Source organism: Lepidochelys kempii, chromosome 27 (assembly GCF_965140285.1).
Source record: "Lepidochelys kempii isolate rLepKem1 chromosome 27, rLepKem1.hap1, whole genome shotgun sequence".
Classification (NCBI taxonomy): domain Eukaryota; kingdom Metazoa; phylum Chordata; order Testudines; family Cheloniidae; genus Lepidochelys; species Lepidochelys kempii.
Genome location: NC_136406.1, coordinates 16,081,247 through 16,095,994, shown reverse-complemented (window position 1 = coordinate 16,095,994; position 14,748 = coordinate 16,081,247). Strand labels below are relative to the sequence as shown.

General features: G+C 41.9%; 1 protein-coding gene across 4 annotated transcripts in view; it reads left to right on the top strand.

Annotated features, from left to right (window-relative positions):
- The window catches only part of SMARCE1 (SWI/SNF related BAF chromatin remodeling complex subunit E1), a 31,447-nt gene extending 20,877 nt beyond the window's left edge, over nucleotides 1–10,570 (top strand). For all 4 annotated transcript variants that reach the window (XM_073325811.2, XM_073325812.2, XM_073325813.2 and 1 more), the window contains one exon: nucleotides 634–10,570. In XM_073325811.2, the coding sequence (XP_073181912.1) occupies nucleotides 634–845 (212 nt within the window). In that variant the 3' untranslated portion in view covers nucleotides 846–10,570. The remainder of the gene's footprint in view (nucleotides 1–633) is intronic.
- Nucleotides 10,571–14,748: the final 4,178 nt, after the last annotated feature.

The window sequence follows — 14,748 nt, the reverse complement described above, 5'->3', positions numbered from 1 at the left end:
AAAAGATTTGATTTCCAAACCTTCCCTAAATCTCACCTTATCTTTTAGTCATTAATGTAGATTGAAACAAAACAGGGAGTTTTCACTGCATCAGTGAAGGAAGAGAGGGAGCTCTCCCTCTGTTTTTAGCAGACATGGGAAAGCTGCACTTCCCTGGCTGTACCTATCGTCTTTAACCCTTGTTTACCTCCCCCACTGTCAAATTTGCTTGCCGAACCAAAAGTGGTGGCACTAGTGGAAGAATTAGATATTGTAAGCATGACTGCGTCATTCTGAACCATAGCTTGTTGTCATAACAGCTGGGGGTAGGTGAGCATGGTAGGGAAGTTGCAGTTCTGTTGCTTTATTTTCTTTTTTTTTTTATTATTTGTGGCTACCATTCTTAGGGTTAGAGGCTGCAGAGTACTTTTAAGAAGTAGTGTGGAAGGTACCTTATATATGCATGCATGTTTTATGAGACTTTTCCAGAGCAGTAACTACTAAAAATTTCTAAACAATGTAAATTATTGATCTTAAATAGTATCAAAGATATCCCTGACAATTCTTTCTCTCCTGTAACTCTCTAGCACCTAAAATGTATTTGCATAGTCAACTATAGTGGTGTAAATGACACTGAGAAATGTCTTCTTTCAGAGGAGGCTCACCCAGAAGAAACTACAGAGAACCAGCAGAACGGCGAAGAAGGAACGTCCACACCCGAAGATAAGGAGAGTGGCCAGGAAGGGGTTGACAGTACTGCAGAGGAAGGAACTAGTGATAGTAACACTGGTTCAGAGAGCAATAGCGCAACTGTTGAAGAGCCTCCAGCAGACCCTACCCCTGAGGATAGTGAGAAGAAAGAATAAATATTGGCTTATTTCATGTCTCTTCTTAACAAAGTATTGTTTTGAGTTTAAAATGTGCTGGGTTTTTTTGTTTGTTTGTTTTTTTGGTATCTTCCTTGTCCATATCATTTGTCACCAAAGGATACTGGGCATTAACTACTTGATTATCATAAAGTATCAACACCAGCGTGGCCAACCTAAAGGGGCCTTTGGGGGTGAGGAATGTCTTGATAGTAACCTAGAAAGGAAAAGACAGTATTTGTGTCCTTTACCAGTGCTCTGTGATATAAAGATAGTATCCTTCATGGGCTGGATTCCTTCCCCCAGCCCAAGTTAATAATTTTTTACATAAGAAATATCAGGTACCTTCTCTGTCTGTTCTAACTAGGAACTCCTTCAGTGACTGATGTGGCATCCCCTCCCATTCAGCTGAAGACTGGGTAAAGTACAGCTTGGGTTTGACCTTTTGTGTGGGTCACCAGTCCATTCCAGTTCTCTGCCTTAGCCTCAGGTGTTTTCCTCCAAATCCATCATCTTGGTTATCATAAGGGAGTACTAAATATGTAGCCAGGGAGTTGATATCTCAACCCTGGATGTTAATGAAGTTGCATTGAATTGGCTGTTGGGGAAACTTTTGTTTGCAGCATTTGTATTCACTTCTATACAATAAACACTGGTTGGGATTAAAATTTTTAGATGCTCTAGTGCAGTTTGCATTGGTGCCAATGAAGAAACTCCATTTGTTCCAGGCCATAATAGCGAGATCAGACCTCTTATTGCATAAGCCCCTCCACAGTTTGTTTTGCTTTGCTTTGTTTCTCTCTCTCTCTCTAACTTAAATTCCTCTGGCTAAAATAATGGATTTGTCTTTCAGGTAGTTGTCATGTTGTTATCCATATGCCAGGAAAAGAGCATGAAGTGTTAAAAGGGATAAAAGTACAGCAGCATGGCATGTGTTGCCACTTTGCTTTTATAGCTGCCTCCCTTTTTGCCAAGTGCCATATCTCCAGTAAGTGCCAAGTCCTTCAGCTTTTGCTCACTGAAAACTTGCCTTTAAATCTGTGAAGAGCTTTTCTCAGTGAGGGCTACAGGACTTGGTCCCAATTCTTCTGTGTGGTCTCTGCTCTCTTTCGTGCAGTAACAGTAACTGTTTCACAAGAGAGAAAAGGCAGGTTGTTCTTGTATGCTCTGAAAAGTTGCGTGCACATTTCCAAATGATCAGAAGCTCAATCTGCTTCAAATGCTATTACTGTGGTTATGGTAAGCCTCAGGGCTGTTTATGTAATGTGGGATTCGTATCCGCCTCAGTCCTTGTTCGTCTATGCTCTTTGATGCCTTTGTTCAATACAAACAACTTTATCCAAAGGTGTGGCATAAATATAAAGCAAGGAAATGTTTAAATGTCATATTTCTTGCCCTCCCATGCTTACTCCATTGTGAACTGAGAACAGTAAAAAATAGACACCTCCCTTGATGTGAGCTTTCAAAATCTCTGGCAGTTTCAAAACATGAAAATTTTGTTATCCCCCACCCCAAACCACCACCCCTTCCAAATAAAATGCTCAGTAACTTTTGATAAAATTAAGGCAGACACAAGACATTTCATGACTTTTTCCAGCTAAAAGAGACCACACGATGCATTTGCTTCATGTAAACTCTAGTATGTTTTTACTGAATAGTAGTATTTCTGATAGTGTGTTCTCTTTAAAAAAAAAAAAAAAAAAAACACCCTTTTGGTCTTTTTTTAAATGTTCTAAACATAATAAAATAGAACATGTTGGTTTTTTTTAAAAAATCTGCATCGGTCTGTGTTATCTGTGTATTCAGGCATTGGCTATGTTTGATACGAGCTTCCCCCTCCTTCCCCGCCCCAGCACTTCTCCCTTTTAAATCAGAGATGAGCTAAAATTTGAAGTCCACTCACTATACACAAGCCTCACTTCTGTAGTATATTAAATGCAAAAAGTTATTCTGCAATAATACTTGTCTTTGGGTTGGTTTGTGTTTTGGTTTTTGTATTTGCTCTTTGCTGAAGAGCTAACATGCCAAATATCTCTGAAAAGAATTCTAATTGTCTTTCAGTTTAAACTACTGAACACAAAAGATTTGAAGTGGAAATGCCATAAGGAGCAGCTGGCTTGTGAACCTTTTGCATATAAACATTTAACTCCCCTTGACTGACTTGAAATAATAACTGAAATGTTGTTAGAACAAAATGAAATTTCCACAACATGTTTTGGTTTGGATTAAAAGCAATAATTGGTTTGCAAGAGATGAAGAACCAACCATGAAATCTGAGTATTTTAACATCCTAGCATAAATTCTGCCATGGGTCACTGCTGTGCAGCCCCCTTGACATCAGCGGATTTCACAAACATTAAGGAGGGCTGGACTTGGCCTTTGGGTTCCCACAGGCAAATAGTAACTAAATCCTATATTGCATTACTTCCTTTTAAATTGTGCATTTGCTGTGTATACATGCAAAATGCACTATGGGCATATCATTTCCTCTTGCTGTACATACTGGTTAGATTCATGTACACACTGTCCAGGAGGGGAACTGAATATGTAAGATGCTATTTCTTAACCTCTTGACAGTTGGTGCTGAGTAGAGGCTTTCGCTGGACTGCCTTCGGTAATCTTTAGAACATGTGGGTTCTTGTGTGAAACAGCATTGGGACTTGCCATCTAGAGTATTGCTTTAAATCCTTATTATGGAAATTATACTAACACTCACACACACACGATCACAAGTTTCACCAAGCTTCAGCGTGCATATGTTTTGTCTTGTTTTACCCTTTGGGCAAATCTTGTTGGAATAATAACACATTTTCAAAACATTTGCTTGTTGAGGCAGTGAAGAATACACTTGTTATATAACCATGCCAGTGAAAAGTGAATATTGCTTGCACACCAGGAATGATTATAAACCAGTTAATACAGATAATTTAACTTTAGATGTTTGTTAAAATGTACACATCTGCATACCTATCTTTTTAATTAGTACTGCAGATTAAATAGCATAAAATACAAAGATCAAAATACAGTTGGAAGTAAGGGAGGATGGTAATTAATGGATCTTTCGTAGCTTAGCAGAGATAAAACGGCAAACTACTCAAGTGGATTATTTAATTCTCTAAAAGGAAAATCGATAGTTATGATTTTGGCACGTGTCCTGAGGAGAAAAGTGCTTATTGATGATTGAGTGGGGAGAGAATTCCAAAACATGTGAGTGTGGAAGCTTTGATGGAAATCTTGGTTACACCTGAATCTTGTGGAAAAGATTGATTTTTTTTTTAATGTCTCTTTGTATGCTTTTTAAAACAAGCCATGTGGAACAAAGACCAAAACCTAAAAGCTGTTCTAAATACTGTCTGTAAAAGTCAGGCTCTCCTCAGGTGAGATGAGTGGTGTTTGAACTTTATGCTTAAACAGCTGTATCTGTATTGGTTAAATTACATTTCAGGAGTTTCCCACCTTTAACTTCACAAATTTGTTCCTGGAAACACAGCTACTAAGATTCTTGAGAGGAGTGAATTTTTCTAGAAATTACATGTTTGGTTGTAACTGCTCCAGAAAGGTAGGTATCTATGTATGGTTTTAAAAGTCCGTCTAACAATTTGGCCTGCCCTTTCTAAAGAAATGTACCACCCTGGGGAAAAAAATAGTATCTGATCCAGACACAACAAGCTTGATAATCTAGGTGCTCATGCTAAATTCAGCTACACATTTTCTTGCTCTCTTGGGTGGAAGAGAGACCTTTAATAAGCAGAATCAGATTAATTATATACTTGTCACTACAAAAGACTTTTTTTAATTGCCTTCCAGACCAAAGGCAAAATTTGTCACAAAGAAATCTAAACTTGTCTTAACTACCCCCTTCAAAAGCATTTAGTTCCTACATAATATAAAAATTCTCAAATTGTTACACAAATACTTTATTTGAATCACAGAAGCCTTGATCCACAAAGGGTCTTGGGTATTGCAATGCTGAGCATCATGGCACCTAGAATATCACAGGAACACCACTGCAATCCACAAAGCCTGAATTAGGCACTTACGCTCCCTATACAATGAATTGGGGGAGAGAGGCGTCTTTCAGTGCGATAGGTAAGGGGCTACTGATGGTGGGGGGGGATTGTGCAAAATCCTACCCCTCGGTCAGAGGCAGGTGCCTATCTCTGCTTAGTGATCCCCAAATGGGAATTCATCTGGTTGCGGGAATGAGTTAGATGCCTGGCTCAGTCCACACAAAGGAGCTGGGGGAGAGGGGGTGCCACCCACCTTTTAACTTTTAGCCCAGTGGTTAGCATTCACCTAGGATTTAATTCCTAGGCCCTAGGTTTAATTCCACCTTTGCCAGAGGGGAGAATAGATTGGAACAGGGGTCGCTTACATCTCAGAAGAGTGCCCTAGCCACTGAGCTCTCAGATATTGTATGTAGACTATAGAATTGTGCTCTTTCTCTTGCTGTATGACTTTTGAGTCTTTATCCACAGTGCAACAGTCATTGGGTCAGAGAGAGAAGAGAGATTGTGAGAATGACTAGTCCAGCGGCTCAGGCACACACTTGTGGTGAGTGACCCAGGGGCCAGCCCACCTGCTCCAATCACTCATTTATCCACAGTGGAAGAGCTTCAACAGAAGAGATGGAGGGAGCCCTGCATCAGAGTATCCCAGAGCTCAGTGATTAGAACATTCCTGAAAGGTGGGAGACCCCGATTCAAATCCTCCTCCCCACCACCAACCGTCCGTAAGAGCAGGTAAATTTTACCTGGGTCTCCCACATCCCAGATGAGTGCACTAACTATTGGGTTAAAAATTATAAAGTGGATGGCAGCAGCACCTCCTCAGAGTCTACCACATCAGGTCCCATTTAAAATCTGGTCAGTCAGAGGCTGCCCATGGGATTGGGTCCTGCACACAACTAAGGTGGATGCACACTTGCTTTCCCCCCAGGTCACGAATTGCTCAGGGGTTTAGGTGGAAAATACAGTATCTGGAGAGCTAGACAGAGGCACTGGTGTACGTGCTCAGAAACATTATGCGCCTAAAATCATTTGGTGCCATAGTTTGGTGGGAGTTTTGTGGATCATAGTGGAGATTAAAAGTGGGACAGACTCCTAAACCCAAGACTTTGGTACCTGTGTGGATATGGGCTTGAGTTACTAATGTAATTGATTCTTGCAAATGTTTAGTTCTCTTAGTTTTGCGCTATTAGTGCAGAGGCTTTTAAGTCTGAAAATTCTGACAGCTGTTAATATTAAACTGTAACTTGCTCACCTATTCTTACTCCGACAATTAAAGTTAAGTAAATTTGCTTAATTCTGTTACTTTTGAGTCTGTTCAGTTGCTCGGGGTAAACATTGTGTAAGCATCTGCCATTATGTTGTTCTCATCCCATTTGGAACATGTAATTAGCAACAGAACACACACAGTGGGGAATTCCCTTTGTTAAAATCAAATTATTATTATTGGAAGAGGATAGAAAGGCAGGGCTGTTGCCTTTCTTAACTGATTAACATGTTGGCCCTAATTAGCACTTTTTATATTTCTTAGTAGGATGGTTAATTTAGATATAAAACAGGGAATACCTGACACACTAACTCTTCTTTCATTCTCCCTGGATAGCCCTATACAGTGCACACAGGGATTTTTTTTCAAGTTATGCTGCTGATCTGTATCCAATCAATATTATGTGTCCTTTAGAAATGAGGCAGGATTGGTGCTATTGGCTGTAAATGGTAAGTCATTCCTTTGATTAGATGCAGAGATTCCTTTCTTCGTTAATAAGGCTATTTGCTGACATTAAGAGATCTAGCTGTTGTGAACTCCTATGTTGTAACAGCTTTTATCTGCAAGGTTGTGGTTTTTTTAAGTTGTTTATGTATTCAGCAAGAACATATGGCATATTTTAATAGTAATTACTGGCAGAAACAGGATGTCTTGCAGTAAAGGGTGTGTGTGAAAAGGAGCAGATAAATTTTTCAATGATAAAATTAATTCTTCTGAGCACTATGGAACCCATTTGACCTAATTCCCAGTAGGTGATAAACCTGCAAAAACATTTTAAGTACCAGCTCAAGGACATAGAATAAACTCTTGAAATGAATACACACCTCGTTTGCTGTCATAGCTTATCCCTGTCTAACTCCCCTCCCCGCCCCCGAAAAAATCATGGAACTGTGGTGACATTGGCTGCCTTCACATTGTTCATTTTGATTTTGTGTGGTAGCCTGGCCTATTTAGATTGCAAACTCCTCTGGGCAGGAACTGTCTACCACTCTGTGTTTGTACAGTGCCTAACACATGGGGCTCCAATCTGGGTTGGTAGGTACACACTACCTTAATAAACATAATTATTAATAACATAATTATAATAGGATAACATTTTTTAAATCCTTATGCTTCAGGGCATAAACTGATCACCACTGAGCTAGGGTGAGGAGAAATGTCCCCCTATAATACAACACAGTTAAGTATTGTATAGGTATTCTGTAATTAGGTACATTCTGAGGCACATTTGTGAGAATTCCCCTGAAGTATCAGAGACCAGGGTTGGAAGCCTTTAACACTGCTGTTTCGCAGTGTGCCCACTAGTGGGGCTAGAAGCAAGTAGGCCAGGTCTGTTTGTTCTTTCCCTGACAGCTCTCAAAGCTATGCCTCCAACACCTACTAGTGGATTTTTATTAAAAGTTTTCAAAGTGGTTCAAGTAGCCCAGGTAAGTAAAGAGTTTCCTTATTTCTATCAGTAATGCCCAAGAAACCCAGGCATGAAAGTATAAGCATAAGAAAAGGAAAAGTGATATGGGTGATATGAAATTAATAAACTTTGCGTGATATGGGATTAATCTCAGCATCAGGCCCTGATCTGCAGAGGTATTTAGGCACCTAAAGCTATAGATCACCATAAAAGTGCCTAAACAAGTTAGCTGCCTCAAGTGCATTGAAATCCATGGGATTTGGGGGCCTAACCTGCTTAGGCATGTTTGAAAATCCCACCAGGTGCCTGCCTACACCTTTAGGTGCCTAAAATACCTTTTAAAAATCTGACCCGAAGTGGCTGAAGTTGGTTTTCTACATAAAAGGGAATTGCACTTCTTTTAGACTAATGCTACTAATCTGGAAAATCACCTGAGTATCCTTTGGAATACTTTTGTAAAGCTCATCCATATCAAGTAGGATATGCATTTATATGTAAATGGCTGTTTATTTAAGAGCAAATCTCCGTTCTGTATGATACAACGGAATAAAACAGGGAGACCGAGATGGATTAAATATCAACTGTTACATGGGTGGTAGTTAGGATGACTCACTGTGTGTGGTGGGTGATGAAGGGAGACTGAGCTGAAATGCCTTTGAAGTTAAATGAGGCTGCTGTTTAAAATATACATCAGGGGTCAGCAACTTTTCAGAAGTGGTGTGCCGAGTCTTCATTGATTCACTCTAATTTAAGGTTTTGCGTGCCAGTCATACATTTAACATTTTTAGAAGGTCTGTTTCTATAAGTCTATATAATATATAACTAAACAATTGTTGTATGTAAAGTCAATAAGGTTTTTAAAATGTTTAAGAAGCTTCATTTAAAATTAAATTAAAATGCAGAGCCCCCCTGGATCAGTGGCCAGGACCCGGGCAGTGTGAGTGCCGCTGACAATCCGCTCACATGCCGCCTTTGGCACACGTGCCATCAGTTGCCTACCCCTGATATACTCAATGTTGTACAACAGTTCAGGGCAGGAACTGAAGAAGAAGGTATCTACGTGAAAGTTAAGTGGGGACTTTAGATGGACAATCTGATTCTGCCTAAGCCAGAATTTTGGGATACTGAGGTTAACGCTTGTCCACCTGCAAAGCAATGCCATGCCATGGTGTTTTAAATGCCCATGAAGCTCAGAAGACCTTTGCTTTATGTCTCATCCATAAGAAAGCAGTATGTCACCTCCTAATCCTGTGACAGGGCATTGGCTCAGAACCAGTGCTTAAAGTGGTCTGAAAGAAGTGGGGAGTTGTAATGGGTCATCTGTCCCCTTTAAGGGTAGTGGGGCCTAGGGGATCAGCCAGATCTAGTTCCACAGAATGCCCCTGTTAAGGTTTGGAGAGTTTTGAGATCCCCAAAAGCCTAGGAAAATAGGAGAGGCAGTTACAGGGAGAGAGGAAGCAGTCCTGGGGTTATAGTTTGTGTTTTGGGGGAGACCTGGTCTACTTTCCCTTTCAGGGCCCCGGACCAGGAGCCTTGAACACAGAGCAGGGCAAAGCTCCTGTCTCTCCCAACTAACCAGGACCAGCTCTGGGAAAGAGGTATGGGACATATCTATATGGATATATGGGAACATAGAGATATGTTCTCGGAACAGGGAGATACCAGCAGAGGAAGGTGACCCCAAGGGGAACAGTAAGCCAGGGGTGGAAGAACTGATTGGCCTGAATCAGTGAGGACAGCCCAACCAGGAGAACTGTGGCCAAATCAAAGTTTATTAGGATTATTTTGTTTTGATTTTTAGTTTATAGGAAGCACCAGCAAAGCAGTATTCCTTCAAGAAGAGATTTCCCAGAATGCTTTGAGGAACACCCCAGCAGACAGAAATGTGGCTAAACTGTTCATTCAAATTGACTCTTTCCCCAGGGTCCAGTCACCATGCTTCAATGACTCTTTAATTAGTTACACAGAAGTGGAACAGCTTCAGCAAGAGAGAAGGGAGCCCTACATCAGAATATCCTATAGCACCAGTAGTTAGAGCACCTGCGTGGGACATGAGAGACCCAGGTTTAAGTGCCGCCTCAAACAGGGGGAGAAAGGATTTGGATTGGGGTCTCCTATGCCTCTTGGTGATACGTGTGGGGGACTGGACACTGGGTTTCCCAGGTGGGTGCCCTGACAACCAGGCTGCAGAATCATTCTCACTCTGCTTGGCTCTATGACTCTTTGAGGATTTATATATAGTGGACTAGCCACATCAGAGTATCTCAAGCTGTTCCACCTGAGTGGTGAGGGAGACCCCTGTTAAAAATCCTTTTTCTTCCCCCTTCTCTGTCTGAGGGGGAATTGAACCTGCGTCTCCCACATTCCAGGCAAGTGGTCTAGCCTCCAGGTGAAAAGTTATGAGGTATAGGTGGCAGCACCAGCACTTGTGAGATTTTGCATGGGACCCGATCCGGGAGGGAGCGTCTGAGCATGCCTACCTGGCTGTGCCTGTGGCCAAGATAGGGTCTGTCCATCTGACTTCATCTGATTTGTGGATCATTTGGGGTTCAAGGGAGATCGGTGTCTGGGTGCCTGGAGTGGGGCCGCAGTGCACGTGCCCGGAAGCAGAATCTTAAGCACCGAGGGAACTTTTTCTGCAAAGAATGTAGGTGCTGATTGTGTTTAGGCAGCAGTTGAGTTGAAGTTTTGTGTGTTGAAGTGGAGCCGAAAACTCTGGGGGCTAGGCACTGAAGTACCTTTGTGGAGCTGGGACTCTCTCTAGCAACTGGCTAATCAGCAGTATCTCACGTAGGGTTAATTACAAGGATTACTACAAAGTCCAGCCATTGAAGGCAGTGGGGATTAATTACCCTAAGTAGGGGAGTGTGCTGAGGACTGTAAGAGTGAGTAAAGAGACTCGTTCTGGCTTGTTGAGCTGATCTGGCAAACACAACCTCTATGGAATGAAAAGTAGAATCTGGCTCTGAAAGCTTTTGTGCCTTCATTTATGCATAAAGTGTCCTTTATTTGCCCCTTTGCTTATACTCCCGCCAAAAAAAGATGCATCCCCTTAATAGAAGTAGCTACCAGGACTAATCAAATAGTTAGGTCAAAACAAACCTCTCCCAGGTTCATAAATCAATGAGTGAATTACCGAGACAGTTAGTGTCCGTTTATGGAGCCAAGGCATGAATCGGAGAGAGATGGATTAATGAATGCAGGATCATGAAGGATTACAGCAAATGCAGCCACTAGGTGTCCCTCGTAAGCCTTTATAGCTGTCAAGCTACAGTAAGAATTACAGGTAAGTAGCTGTCAGGGATAAGAATGCAGATGTTGTTCTATTCTGGCTTGAAAGACGTCCATTAGCAATGAACTCCAGAAAGGACAGCATCAAGAATCTCTAGTTAGGGCACATTACACATGGCTTATCAAATTCTGATCAGAGCCTGAAACTGCACAATTATCTAATTTGGAAGTATATTTCCCTGCCTATTAAGGCTATAGGATATGTTGCTTCCATATTATAATAATCCTTATTTTGCTCCATCACTGACTGTGAGCAACAGCAGTGGATTTCTTGCCTGTCCCAAGCTATGAGAGAAATAAGTGAACAAATCAAGAAAACACCATAATATTTTTTTGTTAAATTTAAAGCCACTTTTCATATGCAACAAGCAGAGAGTAAAGCGGTGCCTTGGAAGAACTTGTGTGGAATCCATTATGCATGTACTTTAGGAAAAGGTGTACTTAGAGAAAGGAAAGAAAAGATGGTATCCGGGAACAGCAGAGAGAAATTTAATGAAAACTTCTATGTGTCACCAACAGTAATCCCTTTAATATGAAATATGATTGATAAGCCCAGTTTTACATGCAAAGGAAAGCATCTTGCGTACATTTTACAGCTCTATAGTTGCAGCTGAAAATGGCACACATCAGAGTGAAGTGTCAATCTGCCAGGTACTGTTTGCATGAAGTATTTTGTCAACTGGATTTAGTGGCTCTGTGCACTTTGTCCCAAGATATGCAGCCTACATTGAGTTCCCCAAAAACTAAAGAGCTTCAAGGGTCTTGTTGGGTTTTTTTTTGCACAAGATTTTAACTTCAGGTTGTTTTTGCAAAATGTGAGAAACTGTGGTTGAAAGGAAGAAGAACCACATAGAATGTCAGTAAATGCCTTCAGAATCCACTGGCCCAGTCTGTTGCATGCACTGCAGAAAGGAGTCACTAAACATCATACAGCCAAATATACCTGTTTTCTTAACTTTCCAGGCACTAACTGTGTATGGGTTGGAAAGCTACACGGAGGCTTTCCCATGCAATTAGTATAGGTCAAATTGTTTTCTCAGATAAATTGCTGTAAATCTGGAGTGACTCCACTGCAGTCAATTCAGTTATTAGGGGAGGTAATCTGGAGTTGCACTGATTTAACAGAGAGCAAATTTTGGTCCCTAATGTTTGCAAAGTTCTTTGATTCTTGGGGAAAGGTGATAAGGAAGTGCAAAAAACTTCAGTCTGTGGTAAACAACAACAGTAAACTGACATTGTCTTCACTAGCAAAAAAGATGGGTTTTTACAACAAGATACCGAATGCATGTCCACCCAATTTTACAAGGAGCAGACGAGGCATAGGTTGCTATTAGCAAGATATAACTAGGCAAGTTCAACACGATACCCCTGCCTCTCCTGCCAGGTTTGATCTTAACTAGCTACATTGTGGTAAAAAAATACAGAGCCTAGCCTCCGCTAGGATTTTACATTGAGAGCACTAACACACATTAGCTTTCTCACTATAAGAACACACCTTTTTGGCAATGAAGACAAAGGTCCTGTGCTTTTTAAAGGTATTTAGGCCCCTGCACATGCAGATAGACAACTAGCGGGGTTTTCAAAAGCACCCATGTGCCTGGGAGTTAGACACAACCTACTGCATTCACCAGACCAGAGTATCCCCAGCTGCCAGCCCTATTTGCCATGGGGGCACTGTATGAGTGCTTACAGAATAGGTACAACACTCCTCTGTTGCCAGAAACAAAAAAAATCGCTTTTTCTCTGGGACTGGGACAGAGACGTTCTTTGTTAGTGGTCACAAATGGTCATTCTGATGGTTACAGCAGGGAAGGTGAACTCTCTGTGTGACTCTTAGGCCTTGTCTACAAGACAAAATTAAGTCTACTTCACTTAGGTGTATGTACACCCACTGAGTAATTACTGCAGTTTTGGATGTTCAGACTCGCTCCTGTCAGCAGTGCCCATCCTCACCAGGAGAGCTTCCACTGATTTAACTGGCATTGCGGGGCACTGACAGCCCCAGAGTCCCACCACCAGGGCTGACAGTCCGGAGCCCCACCATTGCTTCCTGGTGAGAGATTGAGAGAGAAAAGGGAGGAGAGCTCATGCCAGGCAGTGGCCAGGCGTGGGCTATCCTTCTCCCCACCTGCGATCCCTCATTGGGAGGTGGCAGCAGGACTCCAGCTGTCAGCCGTTGGCATCGGGGCTGACACCCAACAGACAATGTAAGTAACTCCATGTCTACACAGACACTGCGTTGCCCTACTTACATCAACCTAAGCGCTGTGCCTCTTGCAGAGGTGGAGTTACTAAATTGATGTAGTGGGCCATTTACATCGGCGGGATCATCCTGGTAGTGTAGACGTAAGCTGCCTCTCTATGTAGACCAGGCCTAAGTTTCCTGCTTAGTAGAATGACTCCTGTGATAGTTACCTACATCCCACAGGGGCTTCTGAAGCTTAATCAGTTTTATAAGGTGCTGTGAGGTGCCTTTTGATAGTGATTTGGAGCCAGATCCTGCAAACTTTCCTCATAAGAAACTCATATTGAAACCAATGGGCGTTCATCTGGCAAGCTGTCAGTTTGCAGGATTGGGTCCTTGCTCTGGTTTTTCCTGTCTCTTGCTGTTTTGTTCTCTTCCCTTTCCTTTCGTTGGTGTTTTGACCTTCAGGGTTTTCTTTGAAGTGGCTTTTTGTTATTGTCAAGGCTGCTCATCATCTCACAGCAACATCACTCTCAGCCTTGGTTACACGTTTGTTAGATGTGAAAGGCCACAATTCATTGTAAACAACTAGAGTTTAGTTCTGTTCTTTATCTTGTTCTGTTGAGATGGGGCAAGAAAGCATCCTTCTGGAGTTCTTAACCATGAAAGAAATGAACAAATGTAAAAATGAGAATTGGCATGGTGATAAGAGCATAAAAACTCAGTCTGCATATCCTGTTATTTTCTACCACGGCTGGAGTGTGTTCAGAGAATCATAGAACTCTGAGGTGAAGAATAACAATTAAGTGATCCAGACAATGCAGGAATGTTTCCTATTGTCATGTATAGTCCTTTGTCTCTAGTTTTTAAATATCCCAAGTAATGGGCTTAAATCCACTACACCTGTGACACAATGACCTAATCTCACCGCTAGGAAGTTTTTTGTTCTATTCAGCCTAATTTTTCCCTCTTTTGATTCATCCCATTAGACCTAATTACACATCCTTGTACCATCCTAAATAATTATTCCCCTTCATTGGTGTTAACACCCTTCAGATATTTGTAGACTGTTAACTATCGTATCCCCTCTTAGCCATTGATTAGCCAACCTATGCACAATTAGTTCTCTTAGCCCTGGTCTACACTAGGACTTTAGCATTTAGGAATTTAGCAGCATTAAATCAATGTAAACCTGCACCCGTCCACACAATGAAGCCCTTTATTTCGACTTAAAGGGCTCTTAAAATCGATTTTCTTACTCCACCCTTGATAAGTGGATTAGCGCTTAAATCGACCTTGCCGGCTCGAATTTGGGGTACTGTGGACACAATTCGACGGTATTGGCCTCCGGGAGCTATCCCAGAGTGCTCCATTGTGACCACTCTGGACAGCACTCTCAACTCAGATGTACTGGCCAGGTAGACGGGAAAAGAACCGCAAACTTTTGAATCTCATTTCCTGTTTGGCCAGGGTGACCATGCAGAGCTCATCAGCAGAGGTGACCATGATGGAGTCCCAGAATCGCAAAAGAGCTCCAGTATGGACTGAATGGGAGGTACAGGATCTGATCGCTGTATGGGGAGAGGAATCCGTGCTATCAGAATTCCATTCCAGTTTTTGAAATGCCAAAACCTGTGTCAAAACCTCCCAGGGCATGAAGGACAGAGGCCATAACAGGGACCCGAAGCAGTGCCACGTGAAACCTAAGAAGCTGAGGCAAGCCTACCAGAAAACCAGAGAGGCGA